The sequence below is a fragment of the Rhinatrema bivittatum genome, chromosome 1 (assembly GCF_901001135.1).
Source record: "Rhinatrema bivittatum chromosome 1, aRhiBiv1.1, whole genome shotgun sequence".
NCBI classification, from domain to species: domain Eukaryota; kingdom Metazoa; phylum Chordata; class Amphibia; order Gymnophiona; family Rhinatrematidae; genus Rhinatrema; species Rhinatrema bivittatum.
The window spans coordinates 402,954,584-402,976,485 of NC_042615.1; the positions used below are offsets into that span (position 1 = coordinate 402,954,584).

The 21,902-nt window shown below is 44.7% G+C and overlaps 1 protein-coding gene across 2 annotated transcripts in view; it reads left to right on the forward strand.

Annotated features, from left to right (window-relative positions):
* The window catches only part of LOC115091789, a 285,555-nt gene that overhangs the window by 209,260 nt on the left and 54,393 nt on the right, over nucleotides 1–21,902 (forward strand). The window contains exons 4-5 of one of the 2 annotated variants that reach the window (XM_029602004.1): nucleotides 4,789–4,875; nucleotides 4,985–5,613. The exons of the other annotated variant lie outside the window; for it this stretch is intronic. Coding sequence (XP_029457864.1) covers nucleotides 4,789–4,875; nucleotides 4,985–5,283 — 386 coding nt within the window. The 3' untranslated portion in view covers nucleotides 5,284–5,613. Of the gene's footprint in view, nucleotides 1–4,788; nucleotides 4,876–4,984; nucleotides 5,614–21,902 lie in introns of those variants that run through there. 2 annotated transcript variants of the gene reach the window in all.

Genomic DNA, 21,902 nt, shown 5'->3' on the forward strand with positions numbered 1-21,902 from the left:
GGCCTATCTGCGGGTTTGGCGAGTGTTTGAGGCTTGGTGTGAGGATTGAGGGGTTCTCCCTCTTTCAGTTATGACCCCGCTCATTTTGGAATTTTTTCAGGATGGATTGAAAAAAGGGTTAGCCCTTAATTCACTGAAGGTACAGGTGGCGGCTCTTGCCTGTTTCCGAGGTCAGATGAATGGTGGACCCTTGTTGACTCATCCAGATGAGACTCGTTTCTTAAAAGGGGTGAAACATCTTCATCCTCCCCTGCGGTTGCCAGTACCCTTGTGGAGTCTTAATCTGGTTTTGTATTTCCTGGCGGGTCCCACCTTTTGTTCACTGCGCAGCCTTTCCTTGAGTTTATTACATTGAAAATAGGGTTTCTTATAGCAGTTTGTTCTGTGCGTAGAGTCTCTGAACTGCAGGCATTATCTTGCTGGGAACCAGTTCTGCGAGTGACTCCAGGAGCGATACAATTGCGTACTGTTCCATTCTTTTTATCAAATGTGGTCTCGGATTTTCTTGAATCAATCAGTTTCCCTGCCGACTCTGGACAGGAAGAGAGATGTGGATGAATATCGCTTGTTATGGTCCTTGGATGTCAAGAGGCATATCTTGAGATATTTAGAAGTTTCAGAACCTCTCAGGAAGACGGACAGGCTGTTTATACTTCATGGTGGGAGTAAACAGGGTGAGCATCTCGGGCTACAATAGCCTGCTGGATTAAGGAGGTAGTCACAGCCGCATTTATGGAAGCGGAGCAGCCGTTGCCTAGTCTGGTTAGGGTTAATTCCACTAGGGCTTAGACTGTGTCATGGGCAGAGATTAGATTGCTGTCTCCCTTTTCGAGATTTGCCGAGCTGCAACATGGTCCTCCTTATATACCTTTTCCAGGCATTACCACCTTGATGTGCAGGCCTGGGAGGATGCAGCCTTCACACGTGCGGTATTGATCGGATCGCAAGCAGTGCCCTGTTCGGGAGTGGCTTTGATACATTCCACTGGATGTGGATCCACCTATCCAAATACTAAGAAAGGAGAAATTACTACTTATCTGATAATTTCCTTTTCTTTAAGGGAGGATAGGTGGATCCACCTTCCCGCCTTCAGCTGCCGGATATTTGTGCTATTGTCCTCCTGCGTGGCTGTGTATTCCAGGGTTACTGGTAAGTGTCAATCCAGTTTCTAGACTAGTGTTATTACACTCATTGTCTGAAATCAGTGTTTTCCTGTTAGCTGAGTGCTAGAGTGGTTGTCTGTTAATAATCACATTTTTGATAGTTTGTCCACAGTTGGCTTTTGCAGAGAATACTGGTGGGCTGATGCCAGTGTAGGGGTATATATACTGTGATGTCAGCTTTGCTCCGTCTCCATCTGCTGGTAGATATGCATAACCCCACTGATCATGGATCCACCTATCTTTCTTAAAGAAAAGGACATTTTCAGGTAGGTAGTAATTTCTCCTTATCCATATTACAAGAGTTATCTGGCACTTAATTGGATGTCAATCAGCAAGTTGCAACTAAATGCATCCAAGACTGAGATTTTGTTTGTAGGGTTTATTATCTAACTTCGATCCTTGAGAAGTCAGTTCTTCTAGTCAAGGGTAAAGATTGTGATACTAGCCTCTGGTCTGATGCTAAATTTGTATATTAATGCAGTTAAGAATGGAATTTATGGACTGTTAAAACAAAAACAATTAATGATTTTGTTCAAGGCTTTTAGTCTATGTAGACTAGATTACAATAATATCTTATATCTGGGCTTGCTGTGTAGATCCATCCACAGGTTTCAACTCATGCAAAATGTGACTGTTTGCCTCTGACTGATATTATTGACAAATATATTACCAAGTCTTAAAAATTTTTTACTGGTTACCAGTTTGTTCTAAATATGATTTGACCACTTTGGGACCTGTCTCAAGTTTGGCCCTATAGCTTTATTAATTTAAAAGGCAGCATAGAATAGGAAAAGAATATTTACAGCATAGTATTTTAACTGATCTACTTTTAAAGCTGTGGCCCTAGCATTGCTTTGAAATTTTCTGTCCCTTTTCTGTGTTTTCTTTTAAATTAATAAAGCTTTAGGGCCAAATACCATCTCTTGATCCAGGCCCCAAAGCAGTGAAATAATAGATAGTTACTGTACTTTAACACAGTGGTTCTCAACCTTATTTCTTTCACGACACACATGAAAGATGATGCTCACATGCATGATACACTGAATACATAACCATCATGGGACTTATAAGCATATGCTCTGCATCCACAGGAGTCCCCCACTTCCTAACATTGGGTGCAGAGCAGATTTAAGACATTTCCCTGTACAACTCACCATACAAAAAAGATATTCTGATTCTGGTGTCATCTTAATAACAGCATCACAGACACCCGCCTTGTAAAATAATACAAAGAAACCCTACTCTGTACATGTCTATCAAACCTGCTATACCGCAGCAATAGCCCTATCCAAGAAAAGGCAGCAGTTCACCACCAGTGCAATATAATAATGAGAAAATACAACAAATAAGGCTAATACAAATCTCTAGTAAAGTATTTCATCTGTCACTTACACACAGAAAACATACAAATCTGCCTTCTCCAAATATAGAATAAAAGACCGCAAATTACAAATGTGGAAACAAAACCTGGAATGGAAACCCCGAGACCACCACCTGCATGCAGTGCAAATCTGGAGACTAAAAACAAAAATATATTTCCTCCTACACTAAGCAAAGTTCAAAGAGAGAAGAAATGCATATTCTCGAAACTGGCATAGTATGGTGCTTGTGCCCAGTCGCTCCCCTTCATGCCCCCATTACCCCTCACTTCTCCCAACTACTCAGTCATCCCTTCACATGCTCATATCCCTATCCAACATTCCTGATACCCTCCACCCCATATCCTCTTCTCCGTGCTCCCTCTCTCCCCTGCTCAACTCTTTCTGCCCTTCCTTCTCCCCTTCCCTACCCAGAATACCTCTGACCACCTCTTTCCTTCCCCTTCCTGCTCAGCGTCCCCCACTCCCTGCTTCCCTCTCCCCAACCCAGCAGCCCACACCTCCATCTCTCTCTCCACTTCCATATCTGTTCCCTGTCCAGCGGCCCTGACCCCCCCTCCTCCATCTCTCCCTACCCAGCAACCCCAGCCTCCTTTCCCCCTACCCCTTCCTGTCCAACAGACTCCTGACTCCCTATTTCCCATGCCATTCTACCCAACAGACTCTTCCCATGCCTTCTTGCCCAGTACATTTCTCCTTTCTCCTGGCTCCCAGCCAGCAGAAAAGACTTCAGTCCAATCTAGAGTCTCCCTTCCTCTTAATCAGCAGCAGATGAGGGCAATAAGCATTGAGGAGAGAAAGATAAGGAGGTGGAAGCAGCAGATCTACAGAACATGCACTTCTCTCCCTCATGCTCCTGCTTTTACATCCAGGCCCCGTGGGGTGAAGAAAGCATCAGCAGCCTCACTGCCAGGCCAGACAGGGGAAGATAAAGTTGCTGTCCTGCTGGGCCCATATGAACAGAAGATGGTGATATCTCACTCTGATCTGGGTGAAGGAGGAAGGAACAACCTCCCTCTGCCCAGAAAGAGGAGAAGGAAGCAAGAGCAGTTTCCTGTCACACCCAATAAAAGAGAAGTCATCCAATTCCTGCCCAGACTAATGAGGAAATAGTCTTCTGCTAGCTTTGTGACACACTAATGTGCCCTGACACACCTGTTGAGAACCACTGATGTAGATAAATTAAAAGGTTTAGGGGTAGATTTTAAAACATGTGCATGTGTGGCCATAAATGCGAGTAGGGCACATCGCAAGGGGCATGTATTTTGCAATGCGCACGCATATGTTCACGAGCTATGCAAAATTTGCCCATATTTTGGCTGCAACTTGTATGAGTCCCTTGTGCACAGCGAGCACTCACGTGCGCACAGAAACACGAGGGCGGGACTTCTTGTTCTTCACTGCGTGCATGTAAGATGGCCACGAGGGGGAGACAGCCCAATTTCACCACCAGGGACATTGCTCTTCTGGCATCCCTGGTGGTGACAGATGAGCACCACCTGTTTCCAATTCACGGCAGAAGGACACATTACCATGTCCCCCGCAGGGCCTGGCGAATTCAGCAAACGAGATTCAATGAACAAGCCTCCCACCACCATGGTGTAAGTTAAGTAAGCTACCACATGTAGGGGCACTGGGGGGGGAAGGGATATGAAGGACAGGTAATGCCCATTGTCCACCATAGATTTTTATATGATATGCTTATGTATGTATATGATACAGTTAACACCTAGGATTATTGTAATGGATGATCATAGCTGCCAAGAGGTTATAATAGGTAACTAAGACAGTAGGCCACATTTACATAGAATGGTTGAAGCCTTACTGTTATAAATATTGTAAATACTGTACGGAAAAGAGGGTAGTTACTTTCTCATGGAATATAAAATGGTTTCCTGCTGTTATGGCCATCAATAAGTTGTACCCTCAGGACTGGCTTGCACCTAGGCAGTGAGCTTTTCAGGGTAGACACAATTACTATGCATGAGACAGTCAACCATGCCCAGCCGACTGTATCCCTTACTCATTAGCATGTATGCTCCTAGATAATAACAAGAAAAACTGCATGCATTGGTATTGGCTAGTGAGTGACTAGACATTAGGAGAGCTATTAATGAACAATGCATAGAGAAGGCATAAAGGAGGGGCAGTTGCAGGACTGATGTTAATGCAGCAGGATATTCCCACAGCTACATGGCTATTGAAGCTGAGTATCATATTCAGTTTTCCCATTTTTTTTCCTATAGATGACCTGAAGAAGAAGGCCTGGTGGCTGTGCCTGAAGAAGAGGGGGTGGCTCGAGCGGTTGTGTGTGGAGTGGGCTGGGCCTGGTGGTAAGTGAATCTTCCATGATAATGGGCAATGTTCTTACATAGATTAAATGTTTTTCCACATTTATGTACACTTCATTGTGACCCCTGTTTTTGTTTTAAAATGCTCCAGAACCTGAAGAAGATGAAGAAGGACCAGGCCCAGCTCCCGCATCAGCAGCAGTCACTGTGAGGGGAGGGGGGGAGCTGGATTCTCCCCCCCTAGCCAGAGAACATTCTGCAATGGAGCCACCTCCAGATGAAGAGGCGCACCTTGGGCCTCTTCCTATTCCCCCACGAGTAGGGCATCCTCCCTGTTTTGCCCATGAAGTTAGAAATGTGGGGACACAAATGGGCCAGGCTTTGCTGGCCCAGGCAGGCATCCATGGCTCTCTCATTCTACTGCACACACACCCCCACCCCCTCACATGAGCATCGCAGAGGCTCATCAGGAGCATGTTCTCCCAATGATGAGCCTCTTACTAGGCTTGAATTTAGGGCTTACGTGAGAGGGGTGCGAGAGGAGCTGAGAGCTGTGCCATACCTTCCAAGAGAGGATGCTCAGGAACACGGATGCGATTCTCAGGGCCGTACAGCTGCTGGACGCTGCTGTAAGGGTCCTGAACATCCTCCCTCATCCCTGCCTCCCTAGGGGTTTTTTTTTGTGTAAATAGTTTTTATACCTAGTGCTTCCCTCCCCAACTTTTTTTTCATATTGTAAATATTGTCTATGTTTTACAGGAAGTAAAAAGTTTTACTTTTCATATGGTGTGTTTATTGTATATGTAGTGACGGGGGGGGGGGGGTGAAGGGGGGAGTTCTTAGGAAAATTCCCCTGCAAAAACAAAATAAGTGGCTATTTAACAATTGTACACATTTATTATGAGATCAGATTTTTCTTTTTTTTCACCTTCACCAAATCTTCCAGTGGTCAAGGAGGAACAACCGTCTGGTAAGCTCCAAGGAGTTGTGGCACCGTCAGCAGTATCAGCATTGGAATGAAGATCTGCAGCACCATCACCATCACCATCTCCACATACAGCTGTGATGTGCAACTACATGGACATCCAGCACATATAGAAAAAACAATTACTAAGATTTCCATTGCAATCTTCTTTTCATTATTTTTGCATAGCTCTGGGATCCAGAAAGCCACTCAGGGTTGTGTACCAAGCTTTTTATTTTGTGACACGTTAACTCTAATATGGCTGAGAGAGGAAAGATTAAAGACTCACGGGGGGGGGATAGGGGGATTGCACATAGAGATCATTCTTATTGAAGGGGGAACTGAGTACACACATATATTTATAGGAGGATGCTAAAGATGGTGGTTTTTCATCTGCACAGCTAAGAGAAAGAGGGGTTTTTAGGGTATAGAACACCATTGTACTTACCAGCCCTATACCTTTTTCCACTGTTAGACAGAATGCCGAGTCCGCAATACTCCTGTAGCTCATCCAGTATATACAGACTGTGAAGAAATCTAAGGGGCAGGCTTAGGCCAAAATATATCTTTAAATCACAGACTTCAAATTTCACAGCACATACATACTATATTATTTATTTATTTATTTATTTATTTATTGCTACCTATCCATTTACCATTTTTTCACATCCATACCTTTAAGCTTGTACACCCTTCCACGTGTTTATATTCTTTAGGACAGGAAAAGCCAAATAATTTCTCTAACATCGTACCTTTTATAGATCTTCAGGTAGCACCCAGCCTTGAAAATAAGCTCTGTTGTACCTGGTATGTAATACAGGTCCTCTCAACCTCTCAGAAGGCTTCAACATGCAAAGCTGTAGAAAACAGTCTTGCTAGAAACTATTTAACTGAGCTAGTATGGTGGGAAGAGATTCAGGTGATGTGAAAATTTCACCAGCTAGCTCTCATTGATAGAGTATTGACCTCACATAGGGATGGGAGGGAAGCAGAAAAGACATGTTAGATTTCAAACATCTGGCATGGACCCTTTTAGAGAGAAAAGACACACAAAATAAAATAGGAGATACAAACTCTGAACATAAATGTCCCTGAACTGATAAAGATAATAGACATGACCCTCTAGGCTTTAATTTACAAACCATACTTACCAGTCTTGTTCTTATAACAGCCTCAAGCAAAACTCCAGTCTAGATAATGTGCACATAATAACCCTAGTGAAGACTGCAGGATCTGGATTGCAAGGTCAGAGAGAAGATCAACCCAATCATGGCCAGATGTTAATCAACCCACTCCCCCACAGCAAGGTAGCTAGGCATCAAGGTGGTCCCCAAAGTTTAGCCTGCAAATACTCCCCTTAGTTGCCCAGACATCTGTAGCCAGTTCACAATTGATAGTATTAACACTTGGACCAAACTGGGTGATGAGTGGGTGGAGAAACGCCATTCCTAAGCCTATTTCTAGGCTGAGACGATGGTGCATGGAAGAGGGATTCAGCTTTGTAAGGAACTGGAGAAACTTTGGGGGAAAGGGGAGACTTTTCCGAAAGGATGGGCTCCACCTTAACCAGAGTGGAACCAAGCTGCTGGCACTAAATTTCAAAAAGGAGATAGAGCAGCTTTTAAACTAGAACAAGGGGGTAAGCCAAGTGAGGTATTCAAATTTGCGGATGATACAAAATTATTCAGAGTAGTTAAATCACAAGCAGACTGTGATACATTACAGGAGGACCTTGCAAGACTGGAAGATTGGGCATCCAAATGGCAGATGAAATTTAATGAGGACAAGTGCAAGGTGTTGCATATAGGGAAAAATAACCCTTGCTGTAGTTACACGATGTTAGGTTCCATATTAGGAGCTACCACCCAGGAAAAAGATCTAGGCAGCAGTCAAAAAAGCAAACAGAATTTCAGGAATTATTAGGAAGGGAATGGTTAATAAAATGGAAAATGTCATAATGCCTCTATATTGCTCCATGGTGAGACCGCACCTTGAATACTGTGTACAATTCTGATCACCGCATCTCAAAAAAGATATCGTTGTGATGGAGAAGGTACAGAGGAGGGCAACCAAAATGATAAAGAGGATGGAACAGCTCTCCTATGAGGAAAGGCTGAAGAGGTTAGGTCTATTCAGCTTGGAGAAGAGACGGCTGATGGGATTTAAGATCATGAGAGGTCTTGAACGAGTAGATGTGACTCGGTTATTTACACTTTCGAATAATAGAAGGACTAGGGAGCATTCCATGAAGTTAGCAAGTAGCACATTTAAGACTAATTGGAGAAAATTCTTTTTCACTCAACACACAATAAAGCTCTAGAATTTGTTGCCAGAGGATGTGGTTAGTGCAGTTAGTGTAGCTGGGTTCAAAAAAGGTTTGGATAAGTTCTTGGAGGAGAAGTCCATTAACAGCTATTAATCAAGTTTAGTTAGGGAAAAGCCACTGCTATTAATTGCATCAGTAGCATGGGATCTTCTTAGTGTTTGGGTAATTGCCAGGTTCTTGTGGCCTGGTTTGGCATCTGTTGGAAACAGAATGCTGGACTTGATGGACCCTTGGTCTGACCCAGCATGGCAATTTCTTATGTTCTTAACTCCTGTAGGTATAATGAATCTTCTTTTGACATGCCGAAATCAAACAGCACGCACATTTGCGACATCAATCTTAATTGCAATGCACACAAATCAATGAGCACACGTGTTAGCCATTAAGTGTAATAGCTATTTGCACAAATTAGCCGGCATGCACATGTTCCGCATCAATTTTAATGACTCGTGTCCTCAACTGCTATGCACGCAAATTAGACCCACCTGTGTGCATTATGTTTGTGGGGAGAGGCGCAAATTATGCTGCCTACAAAAGCATCTATTGCCCCATTCACTGTCCTACTTGCACCATGTCTCAGGTACGTGTAGTGATGATTAGGAAGCCTAACATCCTACCAGCTGAGGTGGACATACTTGTTGATCATGTCATGCGGTACCAGAATTTGCTGTATGGTCCCCAGACCAAGAGGATGGGTTCCTACAGGAAGGCGCAGATCTGGAAGCAGATCAGGCAAGCAGTCCAACTCAGTGTTCCATCACAACCGTAGCATTGGGGTGCTGATGTACAAGTGGTACGACCTAAGGAGACGTGTCAAGCAGAAGCAGGCCAGAAGGATTGCAGCTTCACCCCCTCTGAGCTGCTGGTGCTCAGCACCTTGTCTGAGGCAGCTGTGGGTGGAGATGGGCAGCTAGACACCATGTAACGTCTACGGCAGGAAGGTAAGCATTATATTTTGCATTCTAAAAGTAGGCTATATATTCAGATATCCATCAGGTACTTCTTTATAAGAGAGAAGTACAGCCTTATTAAACATAATGCCATAGTAAATTTGCACATGTATTTGTTTATTTAAATGTTTTCTAGTTCACATCAGTTTACAGGTAAAACATAATAAATAAAATGATAGTTACAAGGTGGATAGATAATTATAGAAATTGAAGTAATACGATGGTAGATCATTATTAGTAATGAACCACAGAAAACCAATTATAGAAAGGCTTTAAAATCCTCCTTGTATAAATCTATCAATCAAACACCTCTCCAAAAAAGGAGGAGTTATACTTTATCCTTACTACCTCAAGACAAAATTTTTTTGGGAAATTGTATCAGAATAAATGTGCCTTCACAGTCGCCTGGCTCTTGCCCACATAGGGCTGCAACCAGTATTGTGTATATGGCACACACAGTCACCTCATTTACTCTTTCCCAACTAACTTTTTTTATATTTTAAAACCCTATCACGTGACCCACTACTTTCTAAAAACCCAACTCTCACTATTCCACTGAGAACTTGACCCACACCTAAGAGCTTCACCCAAATCCTCACAACATATTTTTCAAATTTTTGATCATTGACACATTTAAATGCTTATCTCTTTCTTTTTTTTCTCCACTCCCAGTATTCATTCAGCTCGTGGTTTCTTAGTGCCGCTGTTATATACACACTCCCGTGCCTCCTGACATCGACGATGTTTCGGCGGAAACACCCGCCTTCTTCAGGGGATCTCTCCTAAATATGAAAACACATTCATTCTCACTAATTACACTAAATCACAAACAATTTTATAACATTTTATGGCTCCAGCTGTGCGACTTACTTTCAGTACTGGCCGTGACCGGCTCCTTTCCCCAGCTCTGTTTCAAAAAATGGCGCTTGTCTCTCAAACTCCCAGAAACCACTGCTTTTAAACCAAACAAGTTCCTACACTCTCCTCCAATCAGTTTTCCAGAAAAACTGACCAATCCACTTCTTTGTTAAGTCCCTCCGGATGAACCGTACCTAACTTGAATATCCATATTTGCTCTTTCTGCAGCAGTTTAAGATCAACATTCCCACCCCACTGGTGCCCTCCGGGTAGTGTGGACCCAGTAATTCACACCTTTCCACAGTTGGTTCAAGCGGATATAGATAGTATACAACCTAGCAATCTGAGGGGAAAATATAATTTATCTCGAGCAGAAGCTACAGCTTTGAGAGAAATAAGCGGGGATCCTAATTTAATCGTGAAGGGGGCTGATAAGGGAGGGGCTGTGGTGATAATGAATAGGGCAGAATATAGGGATGAGGCCCTGAGGCAGTTGGCAGATGATAGGTTTTATGTAGTTTTGGAAGGTGATCCTACTGAACAGCTGAAGATGGATACAGATGAGGTGCTGGAGGAAGCATTGTTGAAGGAATGGATTACAGCTAGGGAGTATAAGTTTCTGAAGGTAGAACATCCAAGGACTCCAGTATTCTATCATCTACCTAAAATACATAAACGCCTATATAATCCGCCTGGCCGTCCTAATATATCGGCCAGGGGTCTGCTTGAACCGCTTTCCCAGTTTGTGGACACATTTTTGAGACTGTTGGTCCCCACTCTCCCCTCTTATGTTAGGGACTCAAGTGATCTTATCAGGTTGCTGGAAAACCTCGATGTGTCTTTGGAGGGGGTGGCACTGGTGAGCATTGATGTAGTATCGTTGTATACTAACATCCCCCAGGATGATGCTTTAAGGGTGATAGAAGAAAAATTGGAGGAAAAGGGCATCCGAGAACGTACCCCCATACATTTTGTAATAGCCTTGGCAGCATTAGCATTAAAGAAGAATTTTTTTCTATTTGATGGGGTATATTACCAACAGGTGGGGGGGACAGCAATGGGGGCAGCAATGGCCCCGAGTGTTGCCTGTCTATACATGGGGTGGTTTGAACAAAGGTGGTTAGAGGGGTGTCCTTATAGACAACACATATTACTCTGGCTTTGTTTTATAGACGACACTTTTATACTTTAGAAGGGAGGGCAGGAACAGTTTCTGGAATTTGGGAGATGGTTGAACAGTTGTGATTCTTCTATACAATTCACATTTAATTTTGGTGGTACAAGGGTGGCCTTTTTGGACATTCAGATTGAGATTGGGTCAGGACAATTCTTTTTTACCATTTTTAAAAAACCCACTGACAGTAATATGCTGTTAAGTTATTCAAGCTGTCATCCGCAGAATTTGGTGAACAGTATCCCTTATGGACAGTTTCTGCGGCCAAGGAGACTTTGTTCCACGGTTGCAGAATTTAAAGAAAGATCTAAAGAAATGGGGCAATGGCTTTTGGACAGAGGGTACCCTGAAAGGGTTGTCAGACGAGCTCTGAAGCGAGCCTGGTGGAATAACAGGGACCTTCTATTTTATCTAACAGGATGACATGTGTATTACCGTTTTCTGAAGGGATACAAGGGGTGACTCAAAGTATTAGAAAAAATTGGCATATTTTGCCAGTGTATCCAGTTTTTAAGGATCCACCAATGGTGGCTTATAAACGGGGCAGTAACATCAAAGATATGGTGGTACATTCCTCCTTTCATGAGTTAACAGAAAAAAATGAAAATGAGGAGGTAGGTCATTTTCCGTGCCAGGAATGTTCCATGTGTGTGGTGGCTCATTCAAATTGTGATATTCCAAATGAAAAATTAAAAGGATATGTCCCGCATGCGCCGACAAATTGTGCCACGCCACGAGTGGTATATGTCATATGGTGCACTTGCAAATTATTATACGTGGGTAAGACTATGAGAAAATTAAAAACACGGCTCATAGAGCATAAGAGTGCCCTGAAACTTTTGAGGATGGAAGCCCCTCTGGTACAACATTGCACCGAGCAGGGCCATGGTTTTGAAGATCTGAGATGCACGGTATTGGAAATTGTAAAAGATGATCAGCGGGGTGGGAATGTTGATCTTAAACTGCTGCAGAAAGAGCAAATATGGATATTCAAGTTAGGTACGGTTCATTCGGAGGGACTTAACAAAGAAGTGGATTGGTCAGTTTTTCTGGAAAACTGATTGGAGGAGAGTGTAGGAACTTGTTTGGTTTAAAAGCAGTGATTTCTGGGAGTTTGAGAGACAAGCGCCATTTTTTGAAACAGAGCTGGGGAAAGGAGCCGGTCACGGCCAGTACTGAAAGTAAGTCGCACAGCTGGAGCCATAAAATGTTATAAAATTGTTTGTGATTTAGTGTAATTAGTGAGAATGAATGTGTTTTCATATTTAGGAGAGATCCCCTGAAGAAGGCGGGTGTTTCCGCCGAAACATCGTCGATGTCGGGAGGCACGGGAGTGTGTATATAACAGCGGCACTATGAAACCACGAGCTGAAAGAATACCGGGAGTGGAGAAAAAAAGAAAGAGATAAGCATTAAACGTGTCAATGATCAAAAATTTGAAAAATATGTTGTGAGGATTTGTGTGAAGCACTTAGGTGTGGGTCAAGTTCTCAGTGGAATAGTGAGAGTTGGGTTTTTAGAAAGTAGTGGGTCACGTGATGGGGTTTTAAAATATAAAAAAAGTTCGTTGGGAAAGAGTAAATGTGGTGACTGTGTGTGCTATATTTTGTCTTGAGGTAGTAAGGGTAAAGTATAACTCCTCCTTTTTTGGAGAGGTGTTTTGATTGATAGATCATTATTAGTTACATCTCTACTTATCTGTATGTACACAATATAGAGCTAAGCAGTTTGTGCTTAGCTCATTATTGACCACGCAGGACAGGGTTTTTTCAAGCGATAAAAACATTGCAAGAATGCCTGATCTATTCACATTTATGTTCAAAGGTAGCATATACCTTATGTCTGCTGCAGCTTTGTTGGTTTCACTTATGTGAAAGTCTGCAGTAGTCTTTCTGGTGTGTACGAAGATATGCTGTCCTCTATAATGCAATGTTTTTTTTAATGGCAAAATAAAGTACAGTGTTTAATGTGTTCTGGCATAGATTAAGGGATGTTCTTTGTTGGGGGCTATCTCCTCTGTCAATTTCCCCATCAAAGGTCCCCAAGAGACGGCTGAGAGGGGGATATGTTAGAGGTGTTTAAAATCATGAGAGGTCTAGAACGGGTAGATGTGAATCAGTTATTTACTCGTTCAGATAATAGAAAGACTAGGGGGCACTCCATGAAGTTAGCATGGGGCACATTTAAAACTAGTCGGAGAAAGTTCTTTTTCACTCAACGCACAATTAAACTCTGGAATTTGTTGCCAGAAGATGTGGTTAGTGCAGATAGTATAGCTGTGTTTAAAAAAGGATTGGATAAGTTCTTGGAGGAGAAGTCCATTACCTGCTATTAATTAAGTTGACTTAATAATAACCACCGCTATTACTAGCTACGGTAACATGGAATACGGTAACATGGAGTTTTTGGGTACTTGCCAGGTTCTTATGGCCTGGATTGGCCACTGTTGGAAACAGGATGCTGGGCTTGATGGACCCTTGGTCTGACCCAGTATGGCATGTTCTTATGGATAGCAAATGTATGTGGGCACAATAAAAATCTTCTATACCAATGGCAGAGGTAACATCTGTTGTGTTTTTTCTGTGCTTTCCTACAGCTTAAGGAAAAAGCCACCCTTATAAAGGAGCCTGCAAAAGCAGGATGTTTGGTTAAAACATGAGTGTGTAAAATGTGTGTGCAGATACAAGCGGGGCCTCAAGATTTGTTAGGATGTAATGGTTTTCTGTTTCCTAGCCATGTGTTCCTGAAGGCTGGGGCTGTGTAAATGTTTAGTTTCCATGGTGTGTGGTGGGATCCACTACTGTTTTACACAGTGACTCCAAAAGTCCAGCATGACTGTGTCTTGTATCCCAGCAGTGCAAATGGCATTTGGGGTGTCTCTGTGACTTTCTCTGCTTCTCTCCCTTTTCATTACTCTCCAAATATGTAGAGCACACTTAAAGTGCTCTGTCTCCTTAGAAATTCATAATACCCAAGCACTCTGCAGCCTGGATTAAGCCCTCATTCTCCCTCAGGGACAGGGTTGGGGCAATATTGAATGCTATGGCCATTTATAGCTCTATACCAAAGAACTAGTAATTAGTTCTATCTAGGGGAGCATGCAGGGCATATGAACCAAAGTACAGAAAACACCGAATGCCAGTGTTTGACATTCACTTATTTCTTTTTCTAGAGGAGCGTCCAGAACCTGCACCTAGACAACCCCAAAGGTGGGTTCCGGTGTGTGCGGGTAATGCCTGACAATTCAGATGAGGAGGGAGAGGGAGCCCATGAGGAGCTGCAACAGCCTGAGGAGGAAGAGGAGCCGGAGGACACACTGGCTAATCTGTTACAGGATCGCCCGCAGGATAGCAGTACATCTGACCAGCCCGAACCTGAAATGGTTGCCAGTCAGACTGAGAGGCTGTTAGTACTACAAAGCGGCAGCTTCTTGGAGGATATCTCAGGCCTGCATGATGTAGTGAGGCAGGAAGTAGAGGCCCTTCATATCATCATTAGGGAGGAAGGGCAGGGGATTCAGCAGGTGATACGGGACCTTTGCTGGGCAACAGATGAGCAAATTGCAGTGTGGAGGAAGATGCTGCAGTGGATGCCCCTCTTGCAGCTGCAGCCACCAGTGGCTCCATGGCCTTTCATGGTGCCCTGGATGCAGTACCCTCCACCTTATGGGCCGCCATTCCCATTGATGGCACCTGCCTGTGCTGAAGATCCTGCTGTGCCCCAGCCACCTGCACCAGGCTATCCATGGATGGCACCTCAGCAAGCACCTGTCATGCTTCCGCCACCAGCACCACCACAACCACTGCTGCCTCTGGCTGTACCTTCCTGCAGCCATGAATTTGAATTGCCACAACCTCCTGTGCCCTCTGAGGGCAGTGTGAGCAGTGGCAGGAGTCCACTGAGCAGGAGCTCCAGGTTGGGGCAGCCTAAGCTTCCTGAAGCCAGAAAAACAGGCCTGCCAAGGAAGAGATACTTTACTTTCTTATCCTTTATTTTGCTGCACTTTTTGTAAATAAATGCACTATCACCTTCTGAAATGTCTTTCAATGAGAATGCTCCTTTGTTGTATTGCACCTTGAATACTGTGTGCAGTTCTGGTCACCGCATCTCAAAAAGGATATAGCTGCACTGGAGAAAGTGCAGAGAAGGGTGACCAAAATGATATGGGGCATGAAATGGCTGCCCTATGAGTAAAGGCTAAAGAAGTTAGGGCTGTTCAGTTTGGTGAAGCGACAACTGAGGGGGGGATATGATAGAAGTCTACAAAATAATGAAAGGACTTGAACAAGTTAATGTAAATCGGTTATTTATTCTCTCCGATAATAAAAGGTCCAGGGAGCACTCCATGAAGTTAGCAAGTAGCTCATTTAAAACTAATCAAAGAAAATTCTTTTTTACTCAGCGGATAATTAAACTCTGGAATTCTTTGCCAGAGGATGTGGTTTCAGCAGTTAGTGTTACTGGGTTTAAAAAAGGTTTGGATAAGTTCCTAGAGGCTAAATCCATAAACTGCTATTACAGTAATTAATAAACAATAGTAGCTTGTGATCTATCTAATGTGTGGGTACTTGCCAGGTTCTTGTGACTTGAATTGGCCACTGTTGGAAACAGGATACTGGGCTTGATAGACCCTTGGTCTGACCCAGTATGGCATTTCTTATGTTCTTATGCCTTTGACTCAAGTGATGTATTTCCTGCAATTCATCCTGTCAGATGCTGTTCCTCTTCCTCATTCTCTTGATCTCCTCCGGAGATGGCATGTGTCTTTTTAGTGCAAGGTTATGTAGCATTCAGCAGTCTAGAAAGATATCACACGCTTTTGGGGGGCTGTAAAGAAGGCATCCTCCAGATCTGTCCAGACAGCGGAAGCATGTTTTAAGTAAGCCAAAGGTTTTCTCTGACAGCCCTGGTCTTATGTTGTGCTCTGTTGTAGTAACACTCAACTGCAGTTGCTGGAGTGGCAATGGGGATCATGAGCCAGGTTTTCAGTGGATAGCCTCTGTCACATGTAGGAGAAGAGATAGAAAATCAGGGTTACATATATCTTCTGGGTTTCACAGTGGCACAATTCACAGGGCTAGTTTAGAGGAGTCCTGCAATGGCACCCTAAATATAAGGCTATCAAAAGTAAGCAGGGAAATGGGTATGTGATAGAAGTGTTCCTACCTAGAAGCCATCCCCCAGTTATGTGTCCTTGCTGGAAGTAGTCATGAATTCTTGATTGTGAGAGAATTTAGGCATCATGAGTGGATCCTGGAAAGCGGGGCACCACATTTATGATGATGTCCTTGGCGTTGCAGATCACTTGCATGTTTAGGGAGTGGAATCTCTTGTGGTTGCGGTATGTGGCCTCGTCTCCTGGTGCCCTTATGGGCACATGAGTGCAATTAATAGCTCCCAAAACTGAGGGGAAGTGTGCAATTTGATACAAATCAGTTATTATTTGGTGACCCTGTCTTCTGGAGGGGAAGGAGATAAAGTGTTATGTTTTCCTGAGCAAGGCAGCCAGGACCTGTTCTAGACACCTTGAGGTGGAAGACTGAGTGATTCCAGATGTGATTCTTAGAGGGGTTTGGAAGATGCTGGGAGCAAAAAAGGCCAGGACAGTAGTGACCTTGATGTGTACTGGCACAGCATGGCTCCTTTGGGTGAAAGGCTGCAGTTCAAGCTCTAACAGCTGGCATACGTACAGTATGGTTTACTTGTTAAATCTGAATCTGCGCATTACTTCCTCCTCAGACAAATCTAGAAAATGTGTTCAAGTCCTGTAAACTCTGTATAAGGGGTACCTCCTCCTCTGCATTCTTCTTCTCCTCTCTCTTCTGAGCCGTATAGATCTGAGTACCTATGCAGCTATTGTAATCATAATGTTGAAAAGAAACACAAAATATGAATATCCCCCTCAATAGCTGTTGGTACAACACTTATTTCTCACCTCCTATTCCTGTATCTTCCCTATGTTGTACTAAAATCACCAGTGCATACATGAACGTTGTAAACCTGCTAGCTATGTGCTAGTAGCTGACACTTTCCCAGTTAGCACCAGTAAGCCCCACAAACACTCTTTTGCCTTGCTCCTGCATCCAGTGACCCAGAGCGAGAACCAAACCAAAAAAAAACCACCTGAGCAAACCGGAAAGTTAGCACTCGCTCGTGTATACATGCAATAGCAAATATACGCGTGTGAGTTTGCCTGAACACGCCGTCTCATAAACGCGTGGCCCTTATAAAACACATCAAACTCACATAAGTCTAGTGTCCATCCCTGACTGTTACGACTGTCGCTGCCCGACGTCTCCACTCCGCCCTCCTTACCTCTTTGGCAACTCCTACCACGGTTGACGGACGTTTGGCTGCCGTGGCATCTACCTGCCGTCCTCTCCGGCATCCCCGGTCCGGCTTGGGCGCTGCCTCCCGCCATGCTGTCCAGCTGCCTTAGGGTGCACGCGCTGCGTGGCCCTGCTTCAAATACTTTCTTTGCCGCGAACCTCAAGGGCGTCCCCCTGTGATGACGTCACGCATCCCGGATACAAATAGCCTATGCTACTGCTAGCTAATCGAGTTAGCAAGGGTAATGGTAAAGGGATTCATTACGGATGAGATTCGTCTCCGTACCTAGCTACTCTGCCTCTCCATTCTGGGTACCCGCTCCTCGGGGGCCTCTCTCTTCTCTTTCAGGTCGCTGTCTGGAACCGGTACTCGCTCCTCGAGAGCCCATGTTCCCGGACTCGCTGCCTCAACACTACTTCTGCCTGGAAGATACCGCTGCATACACCAACAGTGAGTTACCATCTACTTCTCTCAGACCTGTTCCCTGGAACCAGGTACTCGCTCCTCGAGGGCCTGCCTCTACTCCAGCTCCTGTGTTCCCTACCAAGAGAAACCGCTGTGTGAGTACTCAACCAACGAGGCTCTATTCCAGAACCCTGCATCTACTTCATTGTACTCACTATCTCAGTTTCTCTTCACTACAGCAGAACCATTGAGGGATCGCTGTTCCAGAGCCCTGAGAGACTACAAGCCCAACCGGGCTCCATCTCTGCTCACTACTGCCACCTCTGGTGGCTCCTCAATACTGATAATAAAAGATCTATCTGTGTTGTGTGTCCTAAAGCTGAGCCTGACCTGTGGTCCCTCACGGGACTTCCCCCGTGGGTGTGGTCAGCAGCCACAGTGTCCAAGGGTCCACCCAAAACCATACAAACAATAACAGATTGCTAACTCCATGGATCCAGCACAGCTCAATGCCCTGCAGGCCATTCCGGGCCTGGCCCTGCGCATTTCTGAACAGCAAGACGCATTGGAGAAACTCACTTCAACGTTTCATCAGCTGCACACACAAAAGACCCAAGGCGCTAATTCCATCAATGAAGGTCAGTTACATGAAGTAACTTTCAAGACTGCTGTACTGCTGGCTGCTCCAGTTCATTTCTCGGGAGAGATTCAGAACACCAGGGGCTTTTTAAACCAGTGCTGCATGCATTTTGCATTACAGCCTTCTCACTTCCCCACAGCTTTTGCCAAGACTACTTACATTCTATCTTATCTTGATGGAAGGGCCTTGTCTTGGGCCTCTACACTATGGGAACAGAAGGATCCTATTTTGCAGGACATAGATGGATTTTTGGACTTATTTAAATCAGTTTTCGATGATCCTGCTCGATTGACCATTGCCGGTTCTGCTCTGGTGGACCTGAAGCAAGGCAACCGACCACTGGCTGATTTTGCAATAGAGTTTAAGACTCTTGCTACAGAACTCTGCTGGGACCCCAAATGCCTGAAGACCCTCTTCTTCAGATGCCTGGATACTCACTTGAAAGACGAGCTGGCCGCTCGTGAAACACCTGACTCGCTGGAGGAACTAGTGGCTTTGGCTACTAGGATCAATCACCGGCTTCGTGATAAGGTGAAAGAACTCTGGCCTAATAGAGGACCTGGTCAGAAAGAGGCTAGTGCTAAACCTGCACCTCGGATGGTTCCAATAATTCCTGCTGCCAGTGGGGATGAACCGATGCAACTTGGTCGCGGACATTTGACTTCTAAAGAGAGAAGACTTTGGAAGAGGCATGATCTATACATGTACTGTGGACAGGCTGGTCACGATGTCCCAACATGCCCCATTCATCCGGGAAACGGATGGGCCTAAGTCCTGCAGGAGGACTGTTCTTAGGCCTTACTACGCCCTCTCCTCCGCTCTCTTTCCCAGTCTCCTTGATCTGCGGACCGTCTGAATTTCAAACTCTTGCCCTGGTGGATTCAGGGGTAGGAGGCAACTTTATTCTTCGATGCCTAGTGGAACATCTGAGGATTCCCCTCATCACCTTGAAGATTCCACTACTCCTATCCTCCATCAATGGAGAGCCCTTACCGGGTAACGTGACTTGCCAAACTGTACCGGTAACTGTCCGCATTGCAGCTCTCCATATTGAATCAATTCCCTTCTTTGTGTTAGAGAAGGCCATGCACCCTATCGTCCTGGGGTTACCCTGGTTGTAGTCGCACCAACCCCAATTTGACTGGGCACCCTTGGAACTCTCCCACTGGGGCCCAGGTTGTCAGGGGAAGTACCTTAAGGAGATTGCTCCTGTCATCTGCATGCCTACTACAGTGATGCCGGGACTGCCGCCCCAATACGCATCCTTTAGTGATGTGTTTTCCAAAGAAGCTGCTGACATTCTTCCTTTGCATAGGTCCTATGACTGTGCCATACGACTGAAACCCAATACTGAACCTCCTAAAGGACGTGTCTATCCACTCTTATCAATTGAGAACAAGGCAATGTCCATATACATTGAGGAGAATTTACAGAAGGGGTTTATTAGACCATCGAAGTCTCCAGCTGGCGCAGGCTTCTTCTTTGTGGGGAAGAAGGACGGTACCCTATGGCCTTTTTATTGATTACCAAGGTCTGAACGAGATCACGATTAAAGACCGCTACCCCCTGCCTTTAATCTCAGAGCTGTTTGACCAGCTTTAGTGGGCCAAAATATTCTCAAAACTTGACCTGAAGGGGGCCTACAACTTCGTTCGCATTCGTAGTGGCGACGAATGGAAAACAGCCTTCAACACTCGAGATGGCCATTTTGAGTACTTAGTTATGCCCATCGGCCTGTGCAACGCACCCGCTATATTTCAGAACATGATGAACGACATCCTGCGAGACCTGCTGTACAAGATTGTCGTGGTATACCTGGATGATATCCTGATATTTTCCCAGGATTTGCCCACTCATCTAGAGAATGTCAAGCAAGTACTACACCGACTCCGTGAACACCGGCTCTACGCCAAACTCTCCAAGTGCGAGTTTCAAAAAGACTCAGTGCCTTTTCTTGGCTATATCGTGTCTAAAGATGGCTTCCAGATGGACCCTCAAAAGTTCGAGAGTATCAAAAATTGGTCCCAACCTACCAGCCTGAAGGCCCTGAGACGATTCCTGGGGTTTACCAACTATTATAGAAGCTATATAAAGAACTACTCTTCTTTAACAGTACCCTTGATTGCAATTATTATTATTATTATTATTTTTTTATATATACCGACATTTGATCTCAATAGGGATATCACATTGGTTGACATTCAGGTACTGTAGGTATTTCTCTATCCCCAGAGGGCTTACAATCTAAGTTTTTGTACCTGAGGCAATTGAGAGTAAAGTGACTTGCCCATGGTCACAAGGAGCAACAGCAGGACTCAAACCCTGGTCTCCTAGTTCATAGTCCACTGCTCTAACCACTAGGCTATTCCTCCTCCCGCAAGGGTGCCAACACTTCAAAATGGTCTGCGGAGGCCATTTCCGCGTTTGAGAAACTAAAGATTGCCTTTTCCACGGAACCATGCTTGCGGCATCCTGACCCCAACAAGCCCTTTATCGTAGAAGTTGACGCTTCATTTGTCGGCGTGGGGGCTGTATTGAGCCAGACTGGAGACTCTAAAGCCTTACGTCCCTGCTCTTTCTTCTCATGGCATTTCTCCCCAGCAGAGAAGAACTATGGGATCGGTGATAAAGAGCTCTTGGCAATAAAGCTTGCATTCGAGGAATGGCGGCCTTGGCTCGAAGGCGCTCAACATCAAATAACCGTATTTACGGACCAAAAAATCTAGAGTATCTCCACCATGCACAACGTCTTAACCACAGACAAGCTAGATGGTCCTTATACTTCAGTCGTTTCGATTTGTGCTTAAATATCGCCCCGGAAACAGAAATACCAGTGCTGATGCCTTGTCACGCTCCTTTCTCTCGGAGGATGTGCCTGAAGAACTTCAGCACATAATTGACCCGAAGAAAGTCATCTTGGAGACTACACATTCTGTGCCCGCTGATAAAGACCATCGTGCCTAAACACCTCAGGAAGAAAGTGCTCTTTTGGGCGCACGATTCCAAGCTGGCTGGCCATCCTGGTCAACGCTGTACCCTGCTCAAGATCCAGAAGTTTTACTGGTGGCCTACTATCAAGAAGTATACCCTATCCTACGTGGCATCCTGTACCAACTGTGCCAAACACAAACCTGCTTCTGGCTAACTGTGGGGATTGCTGCAACCACTTCCAGTTCCGGAACAGCCCTGGTCACACATCGCTACTGATTTTGTAGTCGATTTACCCCCTTCTGGAGGAATGAATACCATCTGGGTAACAGTCAATCGCTTCAGCAAGATGGCCCATTTTGTGGCACTGCCTAGCTTACCTTCAGACTTTGAACTTGCGAAGCTCTTCATATCACAAATGTTTCGCCTTCACGGCCTACCAAGACACATTGTCTCAGACCAAGGATCTCAATTCACGGCAAGATTCTGGAGGG